The sequence below is a fragment of the Orbicella franksi genome, chromosome 7 (genome assembly GCF_964199315.1).
Source record: "Orbicella franksi chromosome 7, jaOrbFran1.1, whole genome shotgun sequence".
Lineage (NCBI taxonomy): Eukaryota > Metazoa > Cnidaria > Anthozoa > Scleractinia > Merulinidae > Orbicella > Orbicella franksi.
The window spans coordinates 13,271,162-13,284,215 of NC_138151.1; the positions used below are offsets into that span (position 1 = coordinate 13,271,162).

A 13,054-nucleotide genomic window follows, 5' to 3' on the forward strand; every position below is an offset into this window, starting at 1 on the left:
CATTCACCTATTCAAGTGTGGATAATGAAAGCAACTAATTTGCGTGAAGCTACTTAAACTCATTAACAAGTCTGTTTCACGTATATGCGAAGCAATTACTCTGTAAGAGAGTGCAAATAAGATATTGCAACATTTATTCAGAGTAAAGTTTGCTTGGGATAACAGAGTTAAAATAAAGAAAAGTCAATACTGCGATTTGCCGAGCCAGGCCCTAAACCATCTGTCCTGAGTGATGGCACATGTGTATTATGGTCTCCAAACCAAGAACATCTTGACAAAAGAAACGATCGACGTGTATAACATCACAGGTAAGGTGAATGAGCAACGTTTGTTTAAGACAGTTATGCAAGACCATAATCTGCCGATGTGACTTGTTTGTGAGAAGGTTTTGTCAGCAGAGATATTCCAGTCCATTCAAACCTATTTCCCAGTTTTGGTGTTGCATTGGTCTCCATGTCTTAAACGAAGAGGCACGACAAGACGGGATTCGGTTACGAAAGAGTGCAATCTTTTTGGAAATAACATTAAAAACAAAAATAGCAGTCGATTTGCAGCTGGTATTCATTGTTCATTCTTTTGTTCGATTGCTCGCATGCTTGCTCTTGTTGCATATGTCAAAGTCCACTTTTCTTAGGGTCGCATGTCATTATAATTATCCCTAATTTTATTCAAGCAAATGGATTTCATATTCAAGCCTAGTACAATCCCGCAGTTCAATTATACACGCGCTGTAGTTTCCGAAAACTTGGCTTGTCAGTTCAATGTTTGTTATCAGATACACGTGGGTAATTTCAGTCAATGTCGTAAGACCGGTCAGACTGGCCGATACATAGATATGCCAAAAATAAAGTTATGCTCAGACCATGGGTTAATTTACTATGTTAGCGATATTATTGACTGATGTAAGTGAAGTGTTCTGAGCACAAAACTTGGTAGCTCATTTTCCGGGAGTGTCCGACGAATGAGTCGTTTAACAAAACGATAGGTTTTGTGCTCAAAATGATATTCGGTGTCGTTTCAGGACGAAAGCTATAAATAAATGTTGTCAGTCTAGAAACAAGTATGTTTATACCTCAAATACCTGTTAACCCAGTCTAGTTAATCGAATTCCCATCGTAGTTCGAGCATGTAATGTGGTGACACGTGACCTAGCTAACAACACGTACGCAGGCAAAGCTATACTATGTGTATACTTAGTTGTAAGTCCACTGAAGCCCAACGAGAAATAAAAGGGTTAAAACTATCAGTTTATCAACAATTATCCTTAACTGGTATGGTACAGTATAGGCACCTAGGGCACAGATGTGAAAGAAACTGCAATCACCGATGAACTACTGCGCTGGTTTTGCAAGATGTTTTATCATCCAAATTACCATCATAAAGAACTTCGCTTAGTTTCTCTAGGTGGAGGAGAAACAGACACTGTTGGAATCACAATACTGAAATATGGAGAGCTGGTATACGTGATAATTCATGCAAAAAAATATCTTCCATCAAAACAAAAAAAAATAAATAAAAGAGCTGAGGGCAGCTACCTCTGAAATTGCTCTCGGTGCCATATGTAGCTATTGTGGGATGCTTAGAGGGCAAATACATACTAATTTGCCCCCCGAACATCCCGCAATGTCTCTAAAATCAATAGTAATCAAAATGGCCGCCCTATCGGTAAAAAATGTGTATTTAATGTTAATATGATATGGCACGTGATTGTGATCGCGCCAAATTGAAGAGGTAGCAATACAAGAAATACATGGGAATAAGCAAAACGAGTGAATTTATCCCGAGTAAAAGAAGGTGAACAAATGACCAAGTTGGAAAAAAGTTGGACAAAGTTGTTTACAGCAATATATCTACAATACGCATCAACTACCCCAAAGGGACCAAGGGTTATACGTATATGTCGGAACTTTGAAGTCCACAAACCTAACATAGAACACTATGGAATTTGGCATTGTTTTACCAAACTTCCTTTCTGACCCGCAACGATAATTATATAAGCAAATCACTGACCCAAGTAACCAAACGGTCAACTTAAATCTTCAAGAGCATCATTGTTATGGAAAAAAAAAAACCTGTTTTTGCCTACATCCATTATAAATTTTGGTTCGTGATTTTTTTGATGATTTCTCATCTTTGGTGAAAACTGCGGCGTGTTTAAGCGTTTCAATTGTTGTTGTGATAGTCCATTGCCGACGTGAACAATTTCTACTTATACTGCATTATATATCCAGATGAGGTTTCAGGTCTATGTTACTGCCAGCTTGTAGTAAGTATGATGTTAAGCTTTACGTAATATTTGAATGTTGTAAATTATGGTCTTTCTTATTCATGTCGAAATTTCAAATCGTGTGCAAGAATTAACTAATCCGTGTTTTAAACACACCCACCGACAAATTTCTCTGCAGTTTCTCATCCTTAAATGTTCGAATGAGTCATATTTTCATGCTATCAATATATTTGTAACCAGGGCAGTGGCCAGATGTCTTTGGTCATCTTCGACTACGAAGGACGAACAACAACAACAACAACAACATATTTGTAACCAAGGCCCCATCCACACGTATCCAGATATTTTTGGATCCGCAACTTTTTCTTTCCGGATTCAAAAATTTCCGTCCACACGTAGCGTATTCAAATCGAATTCGCCCGTCCACACGCATCCGATGGTATCCAGATTCACTCTAGAGAAACTAGGCCTACACGCTGTGCCGCCATATTGGTTTACTATTCGGTAAGAGACTGCACACGATTTTGCTACGTGGTCGGATTCGAAAATAACCGGATTCACCGTCCGCAAGGCATCGGAGTCGTTGCAGATCTATTTTTTTTTTTTTTCCCACTCTGGAGAGCGGAGTCAAGAATAACCGGATTCGCTGCCGAATTCGCCGGATGCGTGTGGACGGAAGCCGTATCCAGAAAGAAAAAGTTACGGATTCAAAAATATCCGGATACATATGGACGGGGCCTAAAGGTGTATACTTTTTACAACTTGAATGAAATTTTTCAAGTTACTGAGAAGTATTTCCAAATTTCTTTCTTTCTGTAGGTCACCACCACTAGCCTGGACCCAGTTCGACTCGGCGAAGAATGTCGGAAGATCAGAAACTTACATCGTGTAATATACAAGAAGACGAGGCAAACTTGGGTCATGAAAATCTTGCACAAGAAATCGGAGATGTTAACTCAGTAGAGGAGCACAATAGGAAGGAGCCGCCAGTACCTGAATTGAAACAGGAGGAAATTGAAGGCGACATTTTGGAAAATGAAGATGAACAAAATTCCGAAAAATGGTGGAATTATGTCCAGGCACTCGTCAAAAACGAAGAGAATGATAATTATGGGAATTTACCCGCCAGGTATTGTACATCTCTTTGTTGCTCTCTGGAACCTTGCATTGAATGAGGCTAAGGAAAGACAACATAACGAGAAGAAAATCTAACAGGTTGTATTCAATAGCTAACTGAAACAATCTTTACCTTTCACATCAAATGACAAAACGTTTTTTATTGGCGAGTTGAAAACTTGAAACATACAAAATTTGCGCATGAGTTACTGCTCTGCCATGCGCAGATCATGATCGCAGAGACCATGATCTGAGAGAATTCATTTCCCTGCTCCATAATAATCTTTTAAAATCTATTTTAAGCTTCGTGTCTCGCAGTGAAAGTTGATTTTAGACTCGGTCGCATGATCGCGAAGCCAATGCCCAACTGTAATCGGGTCGCGTCCATTAAGAGACCATGATGCCTCTTGCAGATGGTTAGCAGTGACTGTTGTACGGGTAGGTTGAAGATCTTCCGCAGGTTTTTCGGGCCTGTGGCTACCACTACGTCATCAGCCGACGGACATTATCGAATTAACTTGACAAACTCTCAAAACTTGATTGAGCCATCTTTCTTTCAATACATTTTCTAGTGACCAAGGACTGTCTAAGAAGAGAAAAAAGTCACCCTACGCCAAACTTGAAACAGAGAGTAAAGACACTGAAAAAAGGGTAAGGTTTGCCCAGATTAATGTATGCTCTTCGTTTCCTCTATTTTTAAGGTGGTTCCACTGAACTGCATTGGGCGTCCTTTCTGCGTATAATTTCTCGTTTCAATTAATGCGTGAGAGCGCGTGCACATAAAGAGAATTTTAAAAGAGGTTTCCTTTAAGGTGGCTGATCACAGTTTTTGATACCTGTGTTCATTCAACGTTTTCTCTAAAACCCTTGATCTTTCGGTCGCCAAAACTGGCAGCAAGCAAGTTAACAGCACAAACTTTGGTTTTTTGATAGTTAAGCTGACGTATGTGCCGTTGCCATGGCAACATGAATAAATATAAACAGGCCTTTAAAGTCGGTTTTGTTTATTTATTAGAAAATCTAGTCATTAGATTTTCTTTATAATTTGCACTGATGGAACAAGCTTGTAACGATTCTCACAAGTTAACACCATTTTGCTAATAATTTAACAGAGAGATCTTTAATTATCCCTTGTTGAAGGTTCACTGGAATATCTAGAATTTCCGTTGTTAAAGTTCAATTATTTTCAATACTCCAGTTACTTATTTCCTTAAGTATTTTCGTGCCAAATTTCTTGAAATTCTAATGAGTGGTTTTCGAGTAATAGGCGTATTCCGAGAGTGCAATTTTCATTCAATCGCAATTTTTTGACTTACTGCGCATGCGCTGCATTTAACTGGGTTCTTTCGGTAACAAAGAAAAAGCTGAGAATTGTTGGGTTCTTTGCATCGTTACCTTTTCTAACATATCTTTGTAATAAAAGACTAAAGCCATCAATACACTGGGTTCAATTATAGAGAAAAATAACGCAGATATTGCGGGTGTTGCGTAAATAAAATGATCGCTGTATTGACGGCATGTTTGTTTTTTGCAATCCTTGTGCGCGCGCTGAATTGCATCAGCAAAAGCGCGCGCGAAAACTGTGTTCGGCAACCTTGAGGTGACTCCAAGGTGGCTCCTTATAGTTTTACGATCGCACGCGCGCTGAGGACGAAAGCTCAAGTAATCTGCGCGCGCTCGAAGGATAACGTCAGTGTTTTTCGATATTTTATTACGTCAACATGAGTGCAACAAGCAAAACTGACAGTGAATTTTCTCGCGTTTCCTTCGGTGAAATTTCGTAAAACTTGGCAGATTGGTAGTAAATATTTTACTTTAGTCGGAGCTCGTTTTTCAGGGAAATCTATAAGACCAGTTTTTTTCGCAGCGGTAAAAGACGTAAATTTGCAAAAATCGAAAAACCTGCCTTTACAAACGCTACTTTTTTCGTGTTTAAAATTCGTGTCCCGCAGGAAACGATATGCTGTGAAAATTTTGGAAGATTTCACCGAAGGAAATTCAAGAAAATCGCAAGTAAAGCCATAAAAAAGTAAAAAAACATATTTTTTGGGGCATTTCTAATTCAAGACTAAAACCAATAGTTTTAACAGAGATGATAGTAAAACACTATTTAATCATTACTTATTACATGTAATTAGTTTGAGAGGACTGGGTGTAAATACGACTGCAAAACCTGCATTCAAAACATAACACTTGCGCGCGCAACGCCTTAAATGATTACGCTATGGAACCACCTTAAGTTAAGCTCGATAGAGAAAACAAAAATCTTTTTTTTCCTAAACAAGGACATTGACCCCCACTTTATAATGCATAAATTGAAATCGCAATTTACATCGCGATTTAAAGAAAAATAACAAATTCCGCTTTGAGTTTTTTCTTTTTATTTGAGTGCTATAAAGAACATCTCTTTAGGAAATTACTGGCATCTGCGATGCAGCGAATTTTTTTAATTTGTTTCATAACCATTATTACTTTTAGATTGAAATAGTTTATAAGGTAAGACCACATTTAAAGTAATAAATATATATTTTTTCTAAAATTATAATTCCTCTTACGGAAAAAGGAAAATCTCGCAGGTCGAATGGTTACTTAAACGGCCATCCATATTGTGCAAAAAGAGCATGGTAACTTCCATCTTTTAGTCATTTTTGTAATATAGATAACATGATTAACAAGTGGACGAAATTTGAGACGTTCTTTAACACTCCTTCGTTTTCCATGGAATAACGTTAAATCCAGTTTTTTTTTGTTTCTTCTCTCTGATTTCCACAGGAACCTTGCCCGGAAGAAAAAGCCAGTTTCCTGTCTCGACTAACGTTTTGGTGGCTGACAAGGTAATTAGGGTTTTTTATGGGTTGGGGGGGGGGGGGAGTTTAGGGTAGTTTTTGTTTGCTTTTTGGTGTTTATATCCTCAAAACCTTATGTTAGATATTCATTTAACGTAATGCTAAAGCATCGAACCTGGCAGATGGGTATAATACTCTCGCACCGATATCTTTTCGGACTTCTGTAGATAACCACCTGGTGAAATCCGCCCGAACGTCAAACGGTTATGAAACTGGGCCTTTAATCTCTGTGAAGTGCAGGGTTTTGCAATCTTTTTTTTTATTATTATTTTATTTTATTTATTCTATTTTTGTTATTTCTTTTTTAAAGTGTTTTGTTGTGGAAATTTAGTCGAAATGAAAGAATATCATCTCGTTTATCAAAGCCAAGAGCTCCCAAAATATTCTTTCGAATATTAATCAAAACAGTCGACCTTAAGAATTTCTAATTTACGCTTTCGCCGTTCACTTATTGCAAAGCATGCGGTTGCATCTGAAAATGCTTTTGTCTTTAATTGCTCATACACAGATTTCTCGAGCTTCAAATGATGCCTGATCACGGGATCAGGGGATCATTTACCAGAAGCCAAGATCCTGAATTCGAGATTAAACAGATCCAACCAGTCGCTATAGCTTCTATCCTATCTGACGTATGTAACTGGTAAAGTTAAAAGGGGATAAAAAAAGGAGGCATTTACTGTAATTTGTTGTTGTTGTTTTCTGACTGCTCCATTATTATATCATTTTTCAAACAAGTCCATATGGAAGTCTTTATATCCAAATTTCAAATCTGTACCAGAACTTCAGATCAGAACTTGTACTGAGGCCTCTCTCTACCAATTTCCATGTATTGCTTTTTAGAGATTGTTTTATTCAAATTGCTTAGCCGAACTCTCTTAGGGAAAAGATAAAAGGTGTTTAAGAGTCTCATCTGTATTTAAGTGAGAAGCAGTTTAATTGATGTATAAAACTGATGTTGACTAATGCATGTTTCTTTTAGATTGATCATATCAGGGTACAAGAGGCCCATTGATGACAGCGATTTATGGGCCCTGAGTGAGCGTTTCCGGGCTTCGAATGTGGTACCCGGCCTAAAAGGGTCTTGGACCGAGGAACAAAGGAAACGTTTTCAGTAAGAACTTTGGATCTACATGTATAGCAGATCTATAGTGATCGACATTTCAAAAGACGTCGTATTGTGACGTCACATCCCTGAAAATATAAAAGCCCACATCTTCGCTCGTGATTAGAAAACCTGAACTGGAAAGATTTCAGGTGTTATTATACACAGAAATTGCACTGTAGGGCAGGCCCGGGTTGTGCGAAAGGTGTTTAACGCTGTCCACGGATAAATCACTATCCAGTGGATAGCGTGGTTTGTTTTGTTATCACTTACCCACTGGACAGCGATTTATCCGGTGGATAGCGTTGTCCAGCCTTCAAACAACTGGGGCCAGGTTCACAAGTAAGATCGCACTTTTAACCTAATTGAATTATCGTTAGCTGTTTGTAAATGGCACTAGTGTAATGAAAATAAGAAAACAAAAATGTCGACCACGAATCTCACCAAGGTTATATTTTTACGCACCCTATGCTGTTTCCATGTTTAGTGGCTCAGAAGGAATTTATGAAATCATTGTTTTCTCACTAGCTAATACTCGCCTACAGCCATTTTAATCGCTAAACTAAGTGACTAAATTGATATAATGCTAAATTATTGAAATAATTTTCCTATCAATTTTATATGTTTAGTCCATAGGCTATAGCTATAGCTGTTTATCATGCAGTTTCGTTTATTATCATAGTTGGTACACGTAGCTTCAAATGGTTGCGCCTAATCAGGAAAATTTTTGCCACAGTGTACATTCCTGAGCCCGCGCCCCCCTCAAAAAACAAACAAAAACAAAAACAAACTGATGAACGAAAATCCAAACAAAAAAGACAAGAGAAATGGAACGAGGTTATAGTGGGAACAAGACTGCTTATTTAACTTGTTGGTAATTCCACGTTTATTTTCTTTAGTGTCGGAAAGCAAGTTGATCATTCAACGTTTAACAGAGCTATGGAGTCTGAAAAAGCTGACAAAGTCGAGTTTTCACAACCCCAGACAAACGTCCGCAAGAAAAAGCCAAGTCTGGTGCGAGCAATAGCCAAAGTATTTTGGCAGAATTTTGTTTTAGCAGCTGTCTTCAAACTCGCACACGATACAGTGCAGTTTGTACAACCACAACTACTGAAGTAAGTCTTATTAAGCGCTGATTTGTACTTAACCATACACAAAAAGAAATATGATGTATCCAATTTCGATAGTCTTGAAAACTGAAATTGAGATTCATTTTGGAAAGATTTGCACGCCTCGTGTAAATCCAGTTAGGCCGCAGGGAATGCATTTCCAATTGCCAGAGACTATATAGAGCGTTGATCAGTGAACACGCATGAAGAATTTAACTCTCAATAAAGTGAAATCATTTTTTTTTAATTCTATAGTTTGCTGATCGAATACTTGGAGCACCGAAACAGTAAGCTTGCAGTATGGAAAGGATATATCTTCGCCGGAGCTATGTTTTTAACAGCGATTATACAGTCCTTTTTACTCCAGTATTACCTTCATCACTGTTATTTAGTGGGAATGAAGATTAAAACGGCCTTGTTGGGGCTCATCTATGAGAAGGTAAATGAAGGAAAGCAGGTAGGGAGGAGAGAAGAAAGGAGGGAGGGAGAGAGGAAGGAAGTGAGGAGGCAACGCTCAGGAAAATTAAGGCATGGGTCAGCAATTATTTTCCTCAAAACAGTTAGGGGGTGGTCTACGTTCTGAGGCTTGGTTCATAACAACATAAACTTTTGGGAGACAAATACATCTTCTAAAGTGATTATTTTTGACTTGTCAAACTTATGCAAATTAGGTCACGTGACTTGATACGGCCAAAAAACGTGGAAAATCTTTAAGCAAAAATGGGAACAGTTTGCAAAAAGAAGGTTTCAACAGAACTGGTACGGGACAAGTCCTAATGACAACAGCAAAGGAACTGTGCTTGGCAATTGTTGAATAGTTCATTATTTCTGGAAATAAACAGTTTCTTCTACTAGTACCCAGTCCCCCAATAAAAGTGATTTGTCTTTTTAAAAGTTCCTATTTACGTATCTTAACTTTTCCAAGCGCAGAAACGATGTATGTAATGACCCTAAACTCATGAAACTAACATCAAAGTTTAAGGACATAAGAAAAGTGTTCCCATTTAACAAAAGAGATTATTTGGCTTGCAGAGACCACGTGACCTAATTTGCATATTTTCGACATTCCAAATTGACACAAACTGTCAACCTTTTGACCTGGCAAAGTTTCATGCTGCTACAACTAAAGCTTCAAAAGATACACTACCCCCTAGCTTTCCGGGTGAATAACTGGAGGCCCTTGCCTTAATTTACTTGAGCGGAAGGGAGAAGGAGCAAACGGAGGGAAGCAGGGAAAAAATGTAGGAGGGAGGGATAGAGGGATGGAAGGAAGGTAGGAAGGTAGGACGGACTTTTCGAAAAACGTCGCTTCCAGTATCGGTGCACTTAACCGAGTCAGATCTTTTACTTCCATGCACGCTGCTATTAAAATATACAAAGGTCTTATCGAGCCACATTCTGATTACGGCAGTGTTGTTTGGGATGGCTTGTCTCCACAGTTGAGTGAGGAACTTCAAAAACTACAAAAGAGAGGGAAGGGATAGAATACTCCCTGTTTTCTATTTTAAATGAAATGCTTTTGCTCTGAACAGGCCCTTGTTCTAAACAACGCTTCTCGAAGACAATCCACAGCGGGTGAAATGGTAAACTTGATGTCTATTGATACTCACCGTATCGTGAATCTCGTCACATACATTAACATGCTGTGGTCCTCTCCGCTTCAAATTGTGATCGCCATCTACTTCCTTTCAGTTACCATGGGAATCTCGATTCTTGCGGGAGTCGGAGTGCTCCTGCTTTTAATACCCGTGAATTTTCTTGTCGCCCGGCAGGCGAGACGTCAACAGGTAGATATTGACCTACCGTTTATATGCAGGTATCAAACCAAATGTTTAAAAACTAAGCTTTTGCCTTGAATACAATGTCTCTGTACGCGGAACTTGCCCCCATGCCCTATTTATGAGCTGGTGCAAAGTTGCGTGTTTGACACCAAAGAAATTAATACGTGTCAACACCTTTCTATTGTCCTTAACGTTTGATTTCTTATCTATCCTCCGTCTACTTTTAATCTGAATCAATTGTGTACAATGTTTTGTAACGTTGTTCCTATCGACTAAGTTATCACGGGACAAAAAAGTGTTTAAGAAATGCAGGGGCTCTAACATCTCCGAAAAGCTCTGTACGACAATTTAATCCGTAAAAGTTTACTTAGCGCGGTGTTTTGCTGGTTTTCCTTTTTTTTTTTTTTTTTTTTTTTTTCAGCTGAAGCAAATGTTGGAAAAAGACTCTAGAATTGTTATAATGGATGAAATTCTGAGTGGGATAAAGGTATTGTAGAAACATACTTTCCCTCAGGTTGCCAACGTCAGTGACCAACAACAGTTCTGTTCTAATTGTTACTTAAAAACGAAAGATACCAGAATCGATACTTTTAAATTAAAACAAGTAATGCATTTTTTTTTTTTTTTTACGTTTCAGGTGCTGAAATTGTATGCGTGGGAAGAACCGTTTCTAAGTAAAATTATGAGAATAAGAAAAAATGAACTGAAGTATCTTAGAAATGCCTCGTGTTTTAACGCAATCATTGAATTCACATTCACTTGCGCCCCTTTCTTGGTAAGTCTCTCTGGTTTGTTTGTAGTTGTTGTTGTTGTTGTTTTTTTTAGTTATATATTTTATATTTATTTATTTTCGGTTTTTCTCTGATGAAGGGCTAACGCTCCAACGTCAGCTTGCTTTTCACTACGACAGTTAATTTAGCTTTCATTAAATTCAGGTTGATAGTCAACTAAGAAAAACAACAGCAACAACAAAGTGTTTCATTTGCCCGCCGATGCTTTTAAATTTTAGCTAAGATTGATCGTTTTTCTCCATTTTCGGCTTAGCGATGCAAACTGCATTCTTCGAAAAAGTGAGCAACAACTGAACACCTGTGAAACATCGTCAAACAACACTGACAGCATGTCTGAGCGCCTTTTGCTTCAGTTTCAAAACTAGGACAACTTTAAAACCATTCAAATCAAGATTGTGCTCATTGACAAGCTTTCAAACAGAGGCAAGAGACGAATCGTCAGTGGTGTTGGGTAGCAGCTCTTGCAAGGTTTGACACGAATAATTTAATAATGGCTGCTACTCTTCCGCATCAATACCTGTTGTAGCGAAATTTGTGTTCCAGAACTCAAAACCAGCAGGTACATTTTTGCAGTCCCTACCCATGATGTATATCTGGCAATTGTATTTGTTAATATGCTTGCACTTGATTAATCGAAAAAAATACTTTGCAGGTTTCCTTCGCTACGTTTGGAGTATACGTTTTGACTAACAATGAGCTGACAGCTGCCAAAACGTTTGTTGCCATGTCTCTGTTTAACATTATAAGACTTCCCTTGACTCTTTTACCCCAATGTGTTGTGAGCTTTGTGCAGGTTAGTTTGTGGTTTCCATGCTCATTTATTTAAGGTAATTGCCCTGAAATAAAACTGCACATAGATTTTTGTTCAAACTTTGTCCAATGAATATTTATCATATGAGAACTTAAATTATAGAATAAAAAAAGGGGGGGCATACTCGTTAAGGAGCAGTGAGGCATTCAAAATGTCCCATTTTAGCGTCTTTTAATGCTCATTACAAGAACGTATTCAGGTTATTGTAAACTCTTTGTGAGCCCAGACTCATGAAAACACGCCTCAAACTACAGTCAGTACTTGTGTCGGACACACAGAAACTTTTTAAGTTTGATTTTGACAGACAGCTGAATTTTTGTTACAATATTTGAATCAAATTGCTTGCCACGGCTATCAAACTGCAAAGTAGAAAAGACTACAGTGCAGCTGCTATTTTTCTTATTTATTCAATTTTCAAACATAGAAATCAGATCAGAAAAAAATTGGGGTGCCCGAGCTCGTTAGTGAGCTATAGCCATTTTTCAACTGACAGAACTCAATATCAAGGAAAATCCGCCATGTTTTCAATGTGCGCGTGCACGAACGCGCGCTAGTGACGCCATAAATTATGCGCAGTAAAGATGCGCAATGCAATACTGGGGAATGATCTTAAGAGCGTTTAAGTGACTTTGAAGTGATAATGGTCTTGCCCCAACTTTAGAAAGAACAGATTGCATTGCGCACGGAAGATTTATTCCCAATGGGCGACCATTTTTCTGGATATTCTTCCTTGCTCACTGCCCCAAAGTCCGTAACGTGAGATTGATCTCACTAAGTCTGTCACGGCCGCCCTGCTCTCACTTTGTCACGACCATCCACAGTCACTTTGTCCAATGAAAGTTGACTCCTCGGGTGATAACAATAGCAAGCGGACAAGATGCAAACTGATTGAGAGGGTCCCATCAAGCTAAAGGTTTTTCCCTCATGACTCCAGTTTATTGATTCACATGTTGCATTTCAAGAAACCTGTCAGAATGTGGTCAAAATCATTCCCATCGCGTTAAAAAGAAAAGCATAGAAAGCTAATCAAAACAAAAAAAGTGCGTCGGTGGAATATCTACCACTATATCCAATCCAGGTAATTCTATATCAATAATTTTACTCTTCAGATTTCAAATGACTAGTCAGTCCACGCTATTTTTATAAAGCGTAAAAGTTTAGAACCACATGGAGAAATAATTGGAAACCTTTATGTGAAGAAAATTTAAGTTGTACTAAAACAATTGAAATTTTCGCCTTAGGTCTCATCAACTATCCCCTCATAGAAATCT

At 38.3% G+C, this 13,054-nt stretch overlaps 1 protein-coding gene across 8 annotated transcripts in view; it reads left to right on the forward strand.

Moving 5' to 3' along the window:
• The first annotated feature begins 4 nt into the window (after positions 1-4).
• The window catches only part of LOC145493780 (multidrug resistance-associated protein 1-like), a 36,264-nt gene continuing 23,214 nt past the window's right edge, over positions 5-13,054 (forward strand). For 4 of the 8 annotated variants that reach the window (XM_081473241.1, XM_081473240.1, XM_081473243.1 and 1 more), the window contains exons 1-11: positions 957-2,266; positions 3,047-3,356; positions 3,916-3,994; positions 6,116-6,177; positions 7,169-7,300; positions 8,191-8,406; positions 8,656-8,839; positions 9,933-10,187; positions 10,603-10,668; positions 10,819-10,956; positions 11,625-11,765. In XM_081473241.1, coding sequence (XP_081329367.1) covers positions 3,088-3,356; positions 3,916-3,994; positions 6,116-6,177; positions 7,169-7,300; positions 8,191-8,406; positions 8,656-8,839; positions 9,933-10,187; positions 10,603-10,668; positions 10,819-10,956; positions 11,625-11,765 — 1,542 coding nt within the window. In that variant the 5' untranslated portion in view covers positions 957-2,266; positions 3,047-3,087. Of the gene's footprint in view, positions 309-955; positions 2,267-3,046; positions 3,357-3,915; positions 3,995-6,115; positions 6,178-7,168; positions 7,301-8,190; positions 8,407-8,655; positions 8,840-9,932; positions 10,188-10,602; positions 10,669-10,818; positions 10,957-11,624; positions 11,766-13,054 lie in introns of those variants that run through there. The other 4 variants (XM_081473236.1, XM_081473239.1, XM_081473237.1 and 1 more) reach the window with 3 other exon arrangements.